This window comes from Hemitrygon akajei, chromosome 6 (genome assembly GCF_048418815.1).
Source record: "Hemitrygon akajei chromosome 6, sHemAka1.3, whole genome shotgun sequence".
NCBI classification, from domain to species: Eukaryota; Metazoa; Chordata; class Chondrichthyes; order Myliobatiformes; family Dasyatidae; genus Hemitrygon; species Hemitrygon akajei.
The window spans coordinates 143,870,372-143,887,128 of record NC_133129.1 but is presented as its reverse complement, the minus strand read 5'-3'; the positions used below and the strand labels follow the sequence as shown (position 1 = coordinate 143,887,128).

The 16,757-nt window shown below is 41.2% G+C and overlaps 1 protein-coding gene across 30 annotated transcripts in view; it reads right to left on the bottom strand.

Moving 5' to 3' along the window:
- Positions 1 to 16,757, bottom strand: part of sox6 (SRY-box transcription factor 6) — a 598,739-nt gene that overhangs the window by 103,301 nt on the left and 478,681 nt on the right. For all 30 annotated transcript variants that reach the window (XM_073049425.1, XM_073049424.1, XM_073049429.1 and 27 more), the window contains one exon: positions 8,336 to 8,415. In XM_073049425.1, the coding sequence (XP_072905526.1) occupies positions 8,336 to 8,415 (80 nt within the window). The remainder of the gene's footprint in view (positions 1 to 8,335; positions 8,416 to 16,757) is intronic.

Here is a 16,757-nt window from a genome sequence, read left to right as displayed (position 1 = left end):
CCCAATCCAGGGGTTAAATGTGAGGCGAATGCTTTTAATTAACAATGATATGCAAGACATCCGAAGAATGCCCTCATCTTCCCTCTTTGTGATATTGTGGTAAAAATCTTAGAGTCAAATCTCATTAACATGCATGACAATGGGAGCTGTGAACCCTGTACTGCTTCTCTGGAGAATCTGATATGAAATACTCTCTCTTTGGAATATAGTAACTCAGAACATAAATACTGCACAAAAGCTGCTTTTATATTGTGGACATTTATAGATTGGAATCTAAGAGACCAGCATCTGGACGCTGGCTTATACTGCTTAAATGTGGTGCACTTACCCTTCCACAAGACTTGCAAGCACAGCTTTTCTTTGGCATCTGTACCCGACACTAAGAGCAGGTTTCAGCAATGAAAACATCAGCTGCTGCTGGATTAAGCATGCTTCGTTCCCAGAATTGTTATTAAATTGGTAACAATAACAAAGCTGCCACAAGTTTCACTACTCAAAAGAATAAGAACACAATAGGGTGATATTCCCAATAAATTTATGGATTTCGGTGTGGAACTACTGAACCCAGTAAATCCCAGTAATGAATTGGCCATTGCGCAAGCTACAAAAAGTGAAGTAGTGAAAACCTATTGGATTACAAACATTTATAAGCTTAACTGTGCTAACCTCCCAAACTCAGCTACCTACCAATGTCTCTGTCCAGTTTCACTATAGGGTAGTAAGGATCTTTTCAATACACAGGAATGTTTCCCAATAACAATAAAGAGAGGGGGAGAAAGCTGCATTATGAAGAGAGGTGAAAATGTGCTACTTTATAGTCTTCATCGCCTGTGCTCATTCCATCGGATTTTCGAACCATAGGCCAAATGCTTGAAAATTTCTACTAATGCACAGGCTGTGGGCACGGCCTCCAATTGAAAGTGTAAATTCAGTGCCGACAGTTGTGTGGGGAGAAGGTGCTTGTGAAAACAGAAAAGTCTGAAGGTAGGTAGATCACCTGGACCACAGACGGTCTACATCCAGGGTTCTGAAAGAGTTGGCTGAAGAAATTGCGGATGTTAGTAACGATCTTTCTGGCATGGTTCCCGAGGACTGGAAAATTGCAAATGTCACTCCACTCTACAAAAAGGGAGCAAGGTAGAAGAAAAGAAATTATAGGCCAGTTAGCCTAACATCAGTGATTGGGAAGATGTGGGAATCGATTATTAAGGAAATGGTTTTGGAGGCACAGAATAAGATAAGCCAAAGTCAGCATGGTTTCCTTAAGGGAAAACCTTGCCTAACAAATCTGATTGGTAATCAAGATTTGTCAATATTAACCATTACACAATTTCTTGATTGGTTTGGGCATTAAAGATTACGGGGAGAAAGCAGGATAATAGGATTGAGAGGGAATGTAAATCAGTTGTGATCAATGCTGGAACAGACTTGAAAGGGTTGAATGGCCTGATTCTGCTTCTATATCTGATGTCTCAATTAGAGATGAAAGCTGGTATGGGCCACTATGTTGCTCCAGTAAGAAAATGGTGAGAACTTTGCTGGTGATAATGACCAAAGTAATAAGAAATTTACACAACCATACCAATCAAAATATTATCATTACTTTCAATCTTACATATGCCCTGACAGTGAATAACACACAAGGAACTTCCATTTTGACAGGATTTTGTACACCTTTTGGACATTCAAAGCTTTCCTAATAATGCCCTTTTTCATGTACAGTCACAGTTAATATTACAACAAACATGATAGCTCATCTGCATGCAGCGAGGTTCTACAAACAGACTGATGATCAACTAATTGCTCGGAAATTAGTTGATGCTTCCTAAGCTGTGTTGCTCAGACAGTTCACAGCAAGTCAACAAGCATTGTGATCGAGTGCCTGTGCCTGGCATGATCGATAGTGCACAGTCATAGAGTTGTGAGAGCTGAGGAAGCTGGACAAGCTTGGGAGCGAGTCTGGGTCCCAGAGCTCTTGAGCAAAAATAGCGCAAGGAAACGTGTAATACTTGAGGGTTGTAGGAAGATGATAAATAGAAGCAGGAGTAGTCCATTTGGCTCCTTCCGCCTGCGTTGCCATTTAATACGATCCAGAATAATCTGTTTAATCAGCACCACTTTCTGCACCACCCTAACTCATATCCCTTGATTCCCTTTATATGGGGAAACATCTAAAGTGAATATGTTCAGCAGCTGCACCCACAGCCCTCTTGAGCACAGAATTCTGAAGATTCATTACCTATTATATGAAATGATTTTTGCACATCTCAGCCCTGAATGACCAACTTTCTATCTTGAGACTGTAGCCCCTGGTTCCAGACACCTCGCCAGAGGTAACATCATCACTACATTAACAGACAGACAGACCCCCACTAAGGAGCACCAGGCCACTGTCTCCTATACCATCACCAACCTTATCAGCTCTGGGGATCTCCCATCCACTGCCAACCTCATAGTTCCCACACCCCGCACTTCCTGTTTCTACCTCCTACCCAAGATCCACAAACCTGCCTGTCCAGGTAGACCTATTGTCTCAGCTTGCTCCTGCCCCACCGAACTCATTTCTGCACACCTTGACACTGTCTTATCCCCCCTTGTTCAATCTCTTCCCACCTATGTTCGTGACACTTCTCATGCTTTGAATTTTTTCAATGATTTTAAGTTCTCTGGCCCCCACCGCCTTATTTTCACCATGGAAATCCAGTCCCTATATACCTCCATCCCCCAGCAGGAAGGTCTCAAAGCTCTCCACTTCTCTTTGGATTTCAGACCTAACCAATTCCCCTCTACCACCACTCTCCTCCGTCTGGCGGAATTAGTTCTTACTCTCAATAATTTCTACTTTGACTCCTCCCACTTCCTCCAAACCAAAGGTGTAGCCATGGGCACCTGCATGGGTCCCAGTTATGCCTGCCTTTTTGTTGGCTTTGTGGAACAGTCCATGTTTTAAGCCTATATGGGTATCCGTCCCCCTCTTTTCCTTCGCTACATCGACGACTGCATTGGCACTGCCTCCTGCACGCATGCTGAGCTTGTCAACTTCATTAACTTTGCCTCCAGCTTTCACCCTGCCCTCAAATTTACCTGGTCCATTTCCGACACCTCCCTCCCCTTTCTTGATCTTTCTGTCTCCATCTATGGAGACGGCTTATCTACTGATATCTACTATAAGCCTACAGACTCTTACAGCTACCTGGACTATTCCTCTTCCCACCCTGTCTCTTGCAAAAAGGCTATCCCCTTCTCACAATTCCTCCGTCTCCGCCGCATCTGCTCTCAGGATGAGGCTTTTCATTCCAGGACGAAGGAGATGTCTTCCTTTTTAAACAAAGGGGCTTCCCTTCGTCCACCATCAACTCTGTTCTCAAACGCATCTCTCCCATTTCCCGCACATCTGCCCTCACCCCATCCACCTGCCACCCCACTCGGGATAGGGTTCCCCTTGTCCTTACCTACCACCCCACCAGCCTCCAGGTCCAACATATAATTCTCCATAACTTCTGCCACCTCCAACGTGATCACACTACCAAGCACATCTTTCCCTCCCCCCCCTTCTGCTTTCCGCAGGGATCGCTCCCTACATGACTCCCTTTTCCATTCATCCCCCCATCCCTTCCCACCGATCTTCCTCCTGGCACTTGTCCTTGTAAGCGGAACAAGTGCTACAACTGCCCCTACACTTCCTCCCTCACCACCATTCAGGGCCCCAGACGGTCCTTCCAGGTGAGGCAACACTTCACCTGTGAGTCGGCTGGTGTGGTATACTGCGTCCGGTGCTCCCGGTGTGGCCTTTTATATATTGGCGAGACCTGATGCAGACTGGGAGACCGTTTCGCTGAACACCTACGCTCTGTCCGCCAGAGAAAGCAGGACCTCCCAGTGGCCACACATTTTAATTCCACGTCCTATTCCCATTCTGATATGTCTATCCATGGCCTCTTCTACTGTCAAGATGAAGTCACACTCAGGTTGGAGGAACAACACCTTATGTCCCGGCTGGGTAGCCTCCAACCTGATGGCATGAACATTGACTTCTCTAACTTCCGTTAATGCCCCTCCTCCCCTTCTTACCCCATCCCTGATATATTTAGTTTTTCTTCCCCCTCCTTTTTTTCCCTCTCTGCCCATCACTCTGCCTGTTCTCCATCTCCCTCTGGTGCTCCCCCCTCCCCCTTTCTTTCTCCCTAGGCCTCCTGTCCCATGATCCTTTCCCTTCTCTAGCTCTGTATCCCTTTTGCCAATCAACTTTCTGGCTCTCAGCTTCACCCCACCCCCTCCGGTCTTCTCCTATAATTTCGCATTTTCCCCTCCCGCTCCTACTTTCAAATCTCTTACTAGCTTTCCTATCAGTTAGTCCTGACGAAGGGTCTCGGCCCAAAACGTCGACAGTGCTTCTCCCTATAGATGCTGCCTGGCCTGCTGCGTTCCACCAGCATTTTGTGTGTGTTGTTTGAATTTCCAGCATCTGCAGATTTCCTCATGTAGACAGACATACTTTATTGATCCCGAAGGAAATTGGGTTTCATTACAGTCGCACCAACCAAGAATAGTGTAGAAATATAACAATATAAAACCATAAATAATTAAATAATAATCAGTAAATTATCCCAAGTGGAAATAAGTCCAGGACCAGCCTATTGGCTCAGGGTGTCTGACACTCCGAGGGAGGAGTTGTAAAGTTTGATGGCCAGAGGCAGGAATGACCTCCTATGACGCTCAGTGTTGCATCTCGGTGGAATGAGAAATTTAGGAATCCCCAAAATTTGATTAAATTACCACTGGTCCCTTCATCAGATTATTGTCATAGATTGAGGACAGCTGGTACATCAACTCTGATCTCTGCTGCACCCGCTTATCACAGCCTCCCAACTCAAAAAAACAGTCCTGATTTTTGTTTGCTATCCATTGACACACCTCAGTATTTATCATTATACAGCATAACCCCCAAATGTTCCAATTCTGTTTAATAACCTCTTTGTCAAAGGCCGTCTGAAAATCCAAATGCACAAAGCTAGTGGTTCCTCATTATCCAGTCTGTGAATCCAATCTCAAACTTCCATTTCACAAATCCATTTTAACAGATCCCATCATTATTTTCTAAGTGGACTGCTTTCACTTCCTTAATATTGAATTAGGGTGTTTTCCCTGCTGACATCAGATTAATCACATTTTCTTTTTACTCACTCCCTCCTTCCTTAAATACTGGGGGTTAAATGCAAGTTTGGGTGCTGGCCATGGGGAATCAACTATTTATATAACTGACTGTTTGAAAACCATGAAATGCAGGACATTAGATCCTGTAAATCTATTGGTTTTCAGTCCCATTGATTTCCTGATTATTTTACCAATGTTAATTTCCTTCTGCTCCTCATTGACCTGCATCTCTCCACAGAATGCCTATATCTTCTTCCACAATGCAAAATGAAAATATCAATTTAATTTCTCTACTATTTCCTTATCCCTCAATATAATTTCTCCTGCATCATTCGGAAAGTGACTTCTACTAATATTTAATCTTTTACATATTTTCGAAGCTTTTGCAATCTGCTTTTAAGTTTCTCACTAGCATATAACTCCATTTACTTTCCATTTCTTCATCAATGTCTTCATCCTTCTCTGCTGAATTCTGACAATTTACCAATCGATAGGCTTAAGGCTCTTTCTGGCAATATTATAAGTCTTTTTTCTTTGCTCTGATACTATCTTTAACTTCTCTTTAAAGCATCAATTGGACGAATTTCCTGTTGGCTTTAAAAGGATATATTGTGTGTTAGTTCATCAGACGTTTCACTTTTGTTTGATGTTGTGTATTTCAATATTGTTTTCCAATTTAGCATAGGCAACTTAAACCTCCTACCTTTGTAGCTTACCTTTAGGTTTAAGTTCCTGAATTAGAATTGATCTAAATCACTTTCAATCTTAATAGATACATCCCTAAAGTTTGCTTAAACACAAGAAAATCTGTAGATGCAGGAAATCCAAAGCAACACACACAAAATGCTGGAGGAACTCAGCAGGGCAGGCAGCATCCATGGAAAAGAGTAAATAGTCAACTTGATGAAGGGTCTTGGCACGAAACATCAACTGTTCCTTAAAGTAACCCTACTTTTTTGCACAATATATTCTGAAATAGTGTATCTCTAATTGCTGCTTCAAAATATCACTCTAGAAAAATTTTTGGTAATACTCCATGAATTCAGCTTCTATGATGCTTACAATGCTTTTGCTCCTTTGCTCTGCCCCATTGACATGTAGAGCCCATCATTAGTGTATTATCCTTGCTACATGCAAGTCTAATGTCTTGATTTATACTTATGCCCTACATTGCCAGTGTTGTTTGGGGATTAAAGACAACTCACAACAAAGCTTTTTGCCCCTTGCTATTTCTTGGCTTCATCCATAAAGGTTCTACTTCTGGGCTTTCTGAGCATTGATCCAGTTTTTTTCACTGCCTTTCTCATAAATTTTATTATCAGAGCTATCTACCAATCTTTTGAGTATTGTCTTTCGCTTCTGAGAGCTAAGTAGCCTGGAAATTCCCAATCTTTATCACTTTGCTACAACATCATCGATATCACTATAATTTTATATATTTTTATTTGCACCATTAATTGTGGCATGCATTCATAGGAAACAGTTTTCCAAGTTGTCTTTTTACCACTTTTTCCCTTTTTCTAGTTGGAGGTAACTAGTATGATTGAGTGCTCTGCTCTTTGCTGACATACACGATTGTTGTTACTCATTTTTCTATGATGAAATGTCATATTGTCCTCTCTTTAATTTGGTAAGCCACCTTTCCCACCTTCCTGACTAACTGTTGGGTAGATGTTTCAGGACTTAGACTAGTTGCCAGCCATTAGTGGTAGATAGATTTTACTGTTGTTGTTGGTGAGATTGCATTCAAGTCATTAATAGGAATGGCAGTCAATAATGAAGATGGATGGGACTATGAATTAGAATGGGGATTGGATTGCTAGTTGGTGAGTGTATGGAGGGTTCCAAAGAGCTGAGATCAGTGCTTAAGTGAGAAGTAGTCAAGATGTAATTAGAAGTCTGGAAAGAAGAGGTCCGGTTAGGCTGATGGATCAACAGATGGTGTGAGAATGGCAATTTTGGAAGCAGTATTGGGTCTGTATCTTGTACAGGGTGGGTATGTTATTGTTATTCCTCTCCGAGACTTGTGGCGGCAACCTTGCCGTTTCTTTAGCATTTTGTCTGTTTTTTTACGAGGCAGGGTTACTAGCTTTATGCTTAAGGCAGCACAGATGGAAAGCCTGCAAAGAGCAGCCAGATTCAAACCCAGGACCACTCGCCTCGAAGTCCAGTGCTGACGTCACTACACTAATGGCTGTCTTGAGAGGGTAGGAGGGACTAGGTAAGTATCTATCATAAAGTAGCTAGCATGAGAACAGGTCAGGCAGCACAATTAAATTCATAATATGGAAACATACTTCAGCTGGAGGAGGCCAAGGAAGACACAGGCCTTGCACTTACATCCATAAATTACAGAAGGTGGCTCGGCTGAGAAAGCATTTCCTCAGATGCTGCTGTGCATGTATGGGGTGTGGGGTGCACCCACAACAGAATAATAATCACAAAGCATGAAACTTCTACTAAATCTCAGATTTTCAATAATCAGTTCATTTCTTGTTGAAAATGGCACGAGTAACTATAACATTTTGTGATATGGGTTCTTGGCAAATCTGCTCACTGAGCTAACTTGAGGAATAAGTAGTGTCTAAAATACTGGGGGAAATTGACCATTTGAATGGCTTATCAAACTGCAGATTGGGTCTTGGTTTGGTATCTCTCCTTTGTGTTACAACACTCCCTCAATGCTACAAGTTTCTGCAGTTGCATTTAACACTTACAAACTAATGCACAGTGACAAAATTCATGTGCTACTGGGACTTCAACATCATCGAGAAGATCATCTTGGCCGAGTTGTTTTGTGCAGATTATGATACTCTGCAGTGTATACTGGCCACCTAATTTAATGGGCGGAATCTATTGTAGGCAATGTCCTCGCTGTGCATTCAGCTATCCTGCAGGAGACCTGCAGCAGACTTCAAATGTAAAACCTGTGGGAAAGCAGCCAGACGCTGGACTCCACTCACTCATGCTGCAAAACATGACCATATGGCTGCTTTAAAATGATATTACCATGTTCAACACTGTAATACCCAGAAAACCTACTTTTCATGCTGCAATTCATCAAGGACTTAAAGTGTTAATTTTGGTTGACAGTGAAAAGAACAAAAATCTCAAGTTTTCTTATTGGCATTCATCATTAAGCTTTGGCTCTCGTCCCAGAATTCTTTGTTGTGGCACATACCTGGAGCTGTAATGGGCTGAGTCCAGACGCAGCTGCAGCTGCCATTGTCGACGGAATGAGCTGCACAGGGTAGCTATCACCTGTCGATGAAGAACAATGCACACAGGTTCAGACAATGAGCAAAGAATCACACCGAACATGTGCCAACACGCCTCTGCCTCTGCTTTTGCACCACAGCGCTACACGGAGCCGGAACATCTGCCTGAACAGAAGCCTCAGCTGGGCAGAAACTACGTGGAACTTTTGTGCACAGATGGGCTCGAAGGCAAATCATTGAGAATGGGGAAGGTCTGCTCTTTTAATTTTTCAGGGTAAAATTCTACACATAGATAAAATAATAGCAGTATAAAAAGCTTCTCGTCAATCTGTTTTAATTAATGTAAGGTCTGTTACTGAAGTCTTCTTATTGACAAGGTTCTGTGTGAAAGATTACCCGCCAATGTGATAATGGTCAGTACTTTAGCTGATCAGGATAAATACTACAGATCTCAAACAATCTTTCATATAATGAATACTACGGGGACATTTTGCTAAAAAGACATAAGGTATCAGTAACAGAAAGCTTTAATGATTAGTATTAAAGGTCGAAATAGCACCATTCTTGGATCGCAATCCAAAACTGTAGTCCAGATTTTGCTGGAAATGTTGGCAAATCCACAACAAACTATCCACATTCCTCAGCATAAATTCTGGTGAGCTCCGGGATTCCTATGTAGTCGCACATTAGCTCTGCTTCCTTGCTGAGTTTCACTACACAATTCCCAGCCATGATCACCATTGGATTTCACAAACTCCAGCAGCTGATCAATGTTTTGATTAGATTCCTTGCCATTTGAATTGGGATATCTACTCTTCAGATCCATTCCTGTATAGGGTCTAATGCTGGGTCCATGGCTGATTTCAATGGGAACCCTAAACCTGTGGAGAAGGTAAATTCCTCTCTTTAAGTGTGTGCATTTTATTTAATATTTTAATTATTTATAAACTTTTAATCAAGATTATTTTAAATAGTATGGTTTTTAAAATTGTATTCTTTATTTCACTTTTCATTGGCAGTAGATTCAGAGATATATAAGGACCCTTATAGATTTAAGAGTTGACAAAGCTAGGCCACATCATCTGTTGTCTAAGATACACTTTAACATGGTACTGGGAATGGAGCTTCTCCATTGCATTGTTGGAGACCCAACCGCTACTCATGTCTTCGGGCTGGAGTCTGAGAGACTTCAACCCAGCAAGCTATCTAGCAGCAGGTCCATGCCGATGAACTAGCCATTGATGTTTCATTGGAGTTAAAATGAATTAATATTAATTTATTGAGCTATATCCATAGTTGTTGATATTCTATAAGATTTATCTTTTAAATCAATCACTTCAATTTGGCAAGAAAATTTATCTGTCAGGCTGCATCATGGAAAGTGGACACTGCATACAGAAAATACCAATTCTCTGTGACCAGCTTGAGCCACCCAATCACGAGAAGCTTTCTAAATCAAACAGAATTAACAATTCTCTTCATTGACCTTTTCAACCCATTTCACTTACAATAAAGCAAAAATTCAAGGCTTACAGTATATGGAAGTCCAAACTGACTGTAATGGGAAATGACAATGGTAACAAATGGCAACTGAAAGGCAGCTTCACAAAGCAACGAGAAACAATTGTACACGGATACAAAGATGAGATCCAGCTCTGATCACATCATCAGCTTCATTGATGACACAATAGTGGCTGGCCTCATCAGAAACAAAGATGAGTCGGCATACAGAGAGGAAGTAGAGCATGACAACTGGAGTCTCAATGTGGACAATACAAAAGAGATAATTGTGGTCTTCTGAAAAGTGCAGGCTGACCAATCCCTACTGCACATCAACAGCTCCTCCGTTGAGAGTCTGTAGCAGCACGTTTCCTGAAGTGCACCTCACAGATGGTCTCATCTGGTCCCTCATAACAATTCTTTAGGTCAAGAAAGCACAGCAGCACCTTCACTTCCTGAGAAGACTGAGGCAAGCAAAGTTCCTCACCCATATTCTAACCCACACGGAGTGGCCAACTGTATCACCATATGGTGTGGGATCTGCAAGGCCTCTTGACAGGAGACCCTTCGATGGATTGTGAAAGTACTGAGAGAATCATTGTGGTCTCTCTCACCCACCCCCCGCACTCCCACCAATCCATGATATACACCAGAAGTGTTGTGTTTACAGAGCCTTCCCACCTATCCTACAATCCCTTTGTCTTCCTACCACAGTATAACAACAAAGACTGTTAGTCTGGGTAATGGTTTCTTCCCACAAGCCTTGACACTTCTGAACACCCCGCTACCACCCAGTGTACAATACTTATGACAGCACCAGTAGCATTGTACTGTTATATGTTTAACTATAAACACTTATAAGCACTTTATGTCAAGTTGTACATCTACAGATTTTTTATTATCTGTTAATACTGTTGTGTTAACATTATTTTGTGTGCTGAATGTGATATATGTTCTATGTTTTGCACCTTGCTCTCAGGGGTACATTGTTCCTTTTATCTGTATACATGTGTACAGTTGAATAATAATAAACTTGACCTTCTATATTTCAGAAAAAAAATAATAAGATATATTAAGACCAATTGCTTCTTGTTGTTAAGTGGATATGCAGGTAGAGAGAATATTAAGATCAGTAACTCCACAAACATGGAATTCAATGTATTAAAAAAAAACAGGACCAAAGTTAACAATAGCACCATCTGAAACTGGGCCACTGCTTCCCTGATACATGCTCTTTCAGTTGCCCTTTTGGTCTCTGTGACCCATTGAAACAAACACATACAAAAAAATCTGCACCTCATCAATCCATGCACCACAGTGAAAACATGTATGCTTCATAAAGATCTCTCCTCTGGCTGCTCCTAAAGTTCTGCTACACTGCATATCATAATACTACCTCGCCTTGGTGTCCTGTGGTCTGGTACTTCAGAAGATTTGTTTTTCTCTTCGGGCAATTTAAATAATAAAGCAACAATTTAAAATGATCAGCCAGGACTGTTTGTGTGATTTTTTTTTTAACAAATATTCTCTTTAATCAGCCAAATCGACCAGCAGTAAAACGATGTGAAACCAAGTATGCACACATTTATTTTTGATGAAGGATGATTGGGGTGCAGATGGATAGGCAAGAAAAGTGGAACTCCACAGATGTTGTTTTACATGCCATAAATTATTTTTTTCATTTTGAAATTATTAAAAGGATAATCTAAAAATTCCTTGTAGTACAGACATTGTGCTAGTACACTAAGAAAAAACTGATTTCCTGCAGCAATGACTGGTTGGTCTCTCCTTAGCACATTCTTGCACTCTACATCTCACTTTTTGTACCTCACCTGAGGCAGCTCAGAGGTGATTTTTTTCTTCTATTAACAAATTTTGTTTCATAATAATCAAAGTGCAGTTACTTAGAGAAGACTGACTTTTTAAAAACATTGTTTATGCATTGTAATTTAAAAAAAAATCATAGCACAGGAAAAGGAATACCACCTTGTGTCAGGAAACATGGAGGAGGCTTGACCCAATTGCAGAACAGTGGAAACAATTTAGCAGTAAACAATAACTTTAGTAATAAACTACAAAATAACAAGCTATGAGGGACCACAGAAAAGAAAGGACAGATATTAATGTGACAAGGCAAAAAGGTAACTGAAAATAAGGAACAACTGGTTGAGGCTGGCTGGTTTGATTACTGAACAAGGATTGTGGGTGAGCGCTGGGTTTAAATAGACTGCATGTAATGAGTTGGAAATGAGTGGCAGATGACTCTTGTTAGCTGGGTGGTGTCTGGGAGTTGCCTGCCTGTGCAGGCCTGACACCTGGCAATTGGAAACTCCAGTTTTCATGCTTCATATTTGTGAATGGATCAATGAATGGAAAATATGGAAATGGAAATGTTTCCTTCATGACCATATTGGGTTATAAAAATCCAGTATCTTTTAATGTTCTGAAGAAAGATTTAAAGTGCTGTTTAGCCCTGTTTCATTGTGTTGAAGTTTTTTTTTCTCTCAAAGATTCTGGCTTAGGGGTCCAAGATTTCTAAGTTTCCTTTGGAACTGTGCCTAAATATTTCATCTTCAATTTACAAACTTAGATAATAGCTACAGGCAAACAACTGTTACCATGTGAGGGTATAATGCCACATAAAATATTATACTCTCTGGATATTGTCACTCTTATCTTTTCACGTTTGAGGTGTCTGAATCACTGTCAAAATATATTTCCTGGCAGATTTTCCCCTTTGTTTAGGAGAACTGAGATACATCTTCTAACTGACTGCTGTTTTAGGAACATAAGACTAAATTTATTCAACCCAATAAGGCTGCTACATCATTTTTATTAGCTTTGTCTGGGTCAGCTGTTTTAGCAGAGACTGGGGATCTTGCTGATCTCTACAGGTCAGTGCATTTGTCAACAATCTATTGGAAAAGTTTTAATAATCACTGCTTAAGATTGTTTGTTTGCTTTTAAATTGCCTTCCATTCTGACTCTCCTTGGCTTGGAGTCAATGGGCATGCTGTAGCAATCTTCTGCAAATTTGTTCTCTGGATTAAGAATGCTTGCGTGAGGAAAAAATTTATTTAATTTGTTTGAAGAAAAAGACGCGTGTCCAAACAAGCTTCCATATAGTACTTCTGCTCCCTCACCATAGAAGAGCACAGTTAGCATTTTCAAATCATACAATAGCGTGTCACATGGGCTCAAATGCCTTATCATTTGCTCCTGATGCATTGCCTATTTTTTAGATATATAATCAGTATTTGGATTGAATAGATGTTTATAAAAAACCTCACATCTCAGGTTGGTGTCCAACAACTTCATTAATTTAACAAATCATCCTGGAGTAAAAACTGGAAAGACAGATTAGTCAAAGGTAGGCAACTTAGTGCTTTGAAATGGGATCCTTAATTTAGAGTGCAGTAAAAATGTGAACATTAGCCAGTCTATCTCTAAATGTTAAATAGCTTACTCTCCATTCTAATATTTTCCAATTGGTGCAGATTTGCAACATGCAGATTTTTACATCTCAGGATGTAGCTGCTAAAGACACAATTGTAGATCGTAGGCCTAATAATGCTTCCCAGCTGCTGGATATTTGTGCCATCGACTGCAATAAGGGTGGAGCATTAATTATTTCACAATGTACCCGACGTGTCAGAGGTGATGAAATCCATTTGCTTCACTTGGTGGCTTACTGGAAGAAATTTTCACCTACCTCTCCTGGCAGAAGACTCTCAGATTTGAAACAGTTACTCATTTTACACCCTCATGTACTCCTCAATTTTTAATCTCTATTAAGCTAATGCAGTGCAAAGCCAGGCAGAGTATTTGGCTGATGATGTGTTACCCTGTTGGGTCACTTTTTTTTTCCACCTGCTGATGGTTTTTCATTTAGTAGGTATGCCAGTTTGTGCTAAGACTGTCTTCCCTATGTCAACAACATGTAAAATGTGGCTGCAGTTCTGCTTACAATTAACCCCTCAGGCACATGAATTGACTGCAGCTTTGGATGGCTTTTCTCTGCAAAGCATTTGTCTCCAGCCTGATTTCACAACTACCTGTCACATCATTGGCACTGCATTGCCTCAGATGGTTTTCTCTCTCATGGTCCACAGCCACCTGGTGTTTAACTCATGGCTTCCTCCTTGGTCCACATTACCTCATTATAGCATATGCTACCCTGGTATTAGCATAAATGGAAAGTTTTTTCACCTCTGCCTCATTACCTCCTTCCTTAATTCATCATACAGCCTTTGACAAAGTCCCAAATGACAATCAAGTATTAAAAGGCAACAGGAGTGAATCTGCAGATGCTGGAAATAAATAAAAAACACAAAATGCTGGCAGAACTCAGCAGTCCAGACAGCATCTATGGGAGGAGGTAATAACGACGTTTTGGGCCGTAGTCCATTCATCCCCCCATCCCTCCCCACGGACCTCCCTCCGGGCACTCATCCCTGCAAACGGAAGAAGTGCTACACCTGCCCCCACACTTCTTCCCTCACCACCATCCCAGGCCCCAGACAGTCCTTTCAGGTGAGGCACCACTTCACCTGCGAGTCAAATGGGGTGATGTACTGTGTCCGGTGCTCCCGATGTGGCCATTTATACATTGGGGAAACCCGCCGCAGACTGGGAGACCGTTTCGCCGAACACCGGTGCTCAGTCCTCCAGCAGTGGCGGGATCTCCCTGTGGCCACACACTTCAATTCCACAGACCACTCCCACTCCGACATGTCTGTCCATGGCCTCCTCTACCGTCAAGATGAGGCCACACGCAGGTCGATGGAGCAATACCTTACCTCCTGCCTAGGTAGCCTCCTACCTGCCGGCATGAACATCCAACTCACTGACCTCCGTTGATACCCCTGCCCCCCACCCTTACCCCCATCCCTATCTATTATTTTAGTCTGGTTCTCTTTCTCTCTCTTTTTCCCCTCTCGCTATAATCTCTCCCCCCAGCCCTACCTTTCTTTCTCTTTTATTTCCCATAATTCTCCACCTACCCCCTAGCCCATTTCCCTCCAGCCTATCACTTCCCAGCTCTCTACTTCATCCCTCTCCCCATTTCTTATCCCCCCCGACCACCCCATGTTACTTCACTCCTGATGAAGGGTTCCGGCCCGAAACATCGCTATTACCTCCTCCCATAGTTGCTGTCTGGCCTGCTGAGTTCTGCCAGCATTTTGTGTTTTTTATCAAGTATTTAAAGCATGGTTGTTAATTTTGGTTTTGCAGCCTAACAGCAGACAAACTGAAGCCATGTTTTTTCTAATATCAGTTAAACCTGGGCATTAAATTCCATTATCCTGTTAGTGTATACTTGGGCTTGGACGTCTGAAGCTTTAACATATAGCTGTCCTCTAACTCAACATCCTCCTTATACCCAATCATACTGAACTCCACTTAGTTTTGACTCTACAACTTACCCTGATCTGAGTTACCTATCCTCTTCTCTCCAAAACCTAATCAATGCTTTTATCACCATGAAACTGGACTTTAACAATGCTCTCCAATTACCATAATCTAGCAACATACCTGTAAAACATCATAATTTGTTTTCATTTAACACACACCCATCTGTTCCAAACACCCAGTAAGGCTCCTGTGGTTCCCTTGTGTTAAGTAGAATCAGTTTGAATTTACTGTTCCTCTCCTTCCACCCCTCTGCCCTTTGAAGTTAATTGGAACTTGTCAAATTACATATGCCAGTAATGCAATAATGATCTTGTGAAAAATATGCCAAGAAAACTGAGTGCCAGTCTTGAGGGCAGCAGTTTCACTTTGAGCAGTACACCAGTGCTTCTGTGTCGTGACCTGCACGTTTTAAGGATCTGAGAAAGAAAAGAGGAAGAAGATAATAATGAAAAGGAAAGTAGATGATGAAAGTAAAAAGAGTTGAAAGAATTAATGAAAGGAAGGATAGAACATGGTGAAAAATGGAGGGAAAAAATATCAACTAAACAACAGAATGAAAAAAATAGTGGTGATGACAGAAACAGAAGTTATGGAAAATGTAAAAAGAGGCCAGAAAGAAAGAAGAGAGAATAGTCAAGGTTTATGAAAATTGGACATACCCAGAAAGCTTCACAAAGTATTTGTCTTTCATTGAATATACTGAATGCACAATAGTCTTTTTCATGAAACAAAGCATTCTTTGTTTCACAGTTTGGAGGATTTATATCATCCAGTCTCCAGCTCCTTCCAAATCTCCTGTGGTTTCTACACTATCACAATCAAAGATGCTCGAACAACTATTTCTTCACTAGTTGAGCTGGATTTATAAATTAAAATCAATTGCATTTACATTTTCACTCTAAATCTTTGATATTAAAACATTAAAATTACAGGCACTTAAACAATAATGCAATTCAGAAATTGAAGTTGTTGAATTAAGTAATATTCTTGTGCCCATACGTAACTACATTAACTGCTTCAACGTCATAACATGGCAATCTGGAAATGAAAATTGAGATGTGTAAGCAAAGGCTACAGAGAGTTAAGCAGACTGAAGGAATGATAGAACACGGATTGCAGCAACTTTAAAGCACAGTAATTTGGTAGCCCACAGCAGTGGCTTGTAAAGTTCAGATTTATAGTCGGCTGGTGCACTGCGACACCGATGAAGACTTGGTGTTAAGCAAGTTGTATTAAGAGGAATGAACCAGAAAGGTGAAGTCTCTGAAATAGTTTTGACAGGGCCCAGGAGAATGAGTTTCTTGCTCATAAGCAAGACCACTGTTTTGAATCCCAAGCATTTTACATGATTATGCTCAGAAATATCATTACTTGGATTTTATAGTGCAAGATCAGTAACTCAGAGCAGCAGAAAAAGGAGACCTGGGTCTAGGGTAACAAGACAGATGTTTAGAGGGGATCTGAGAAGAA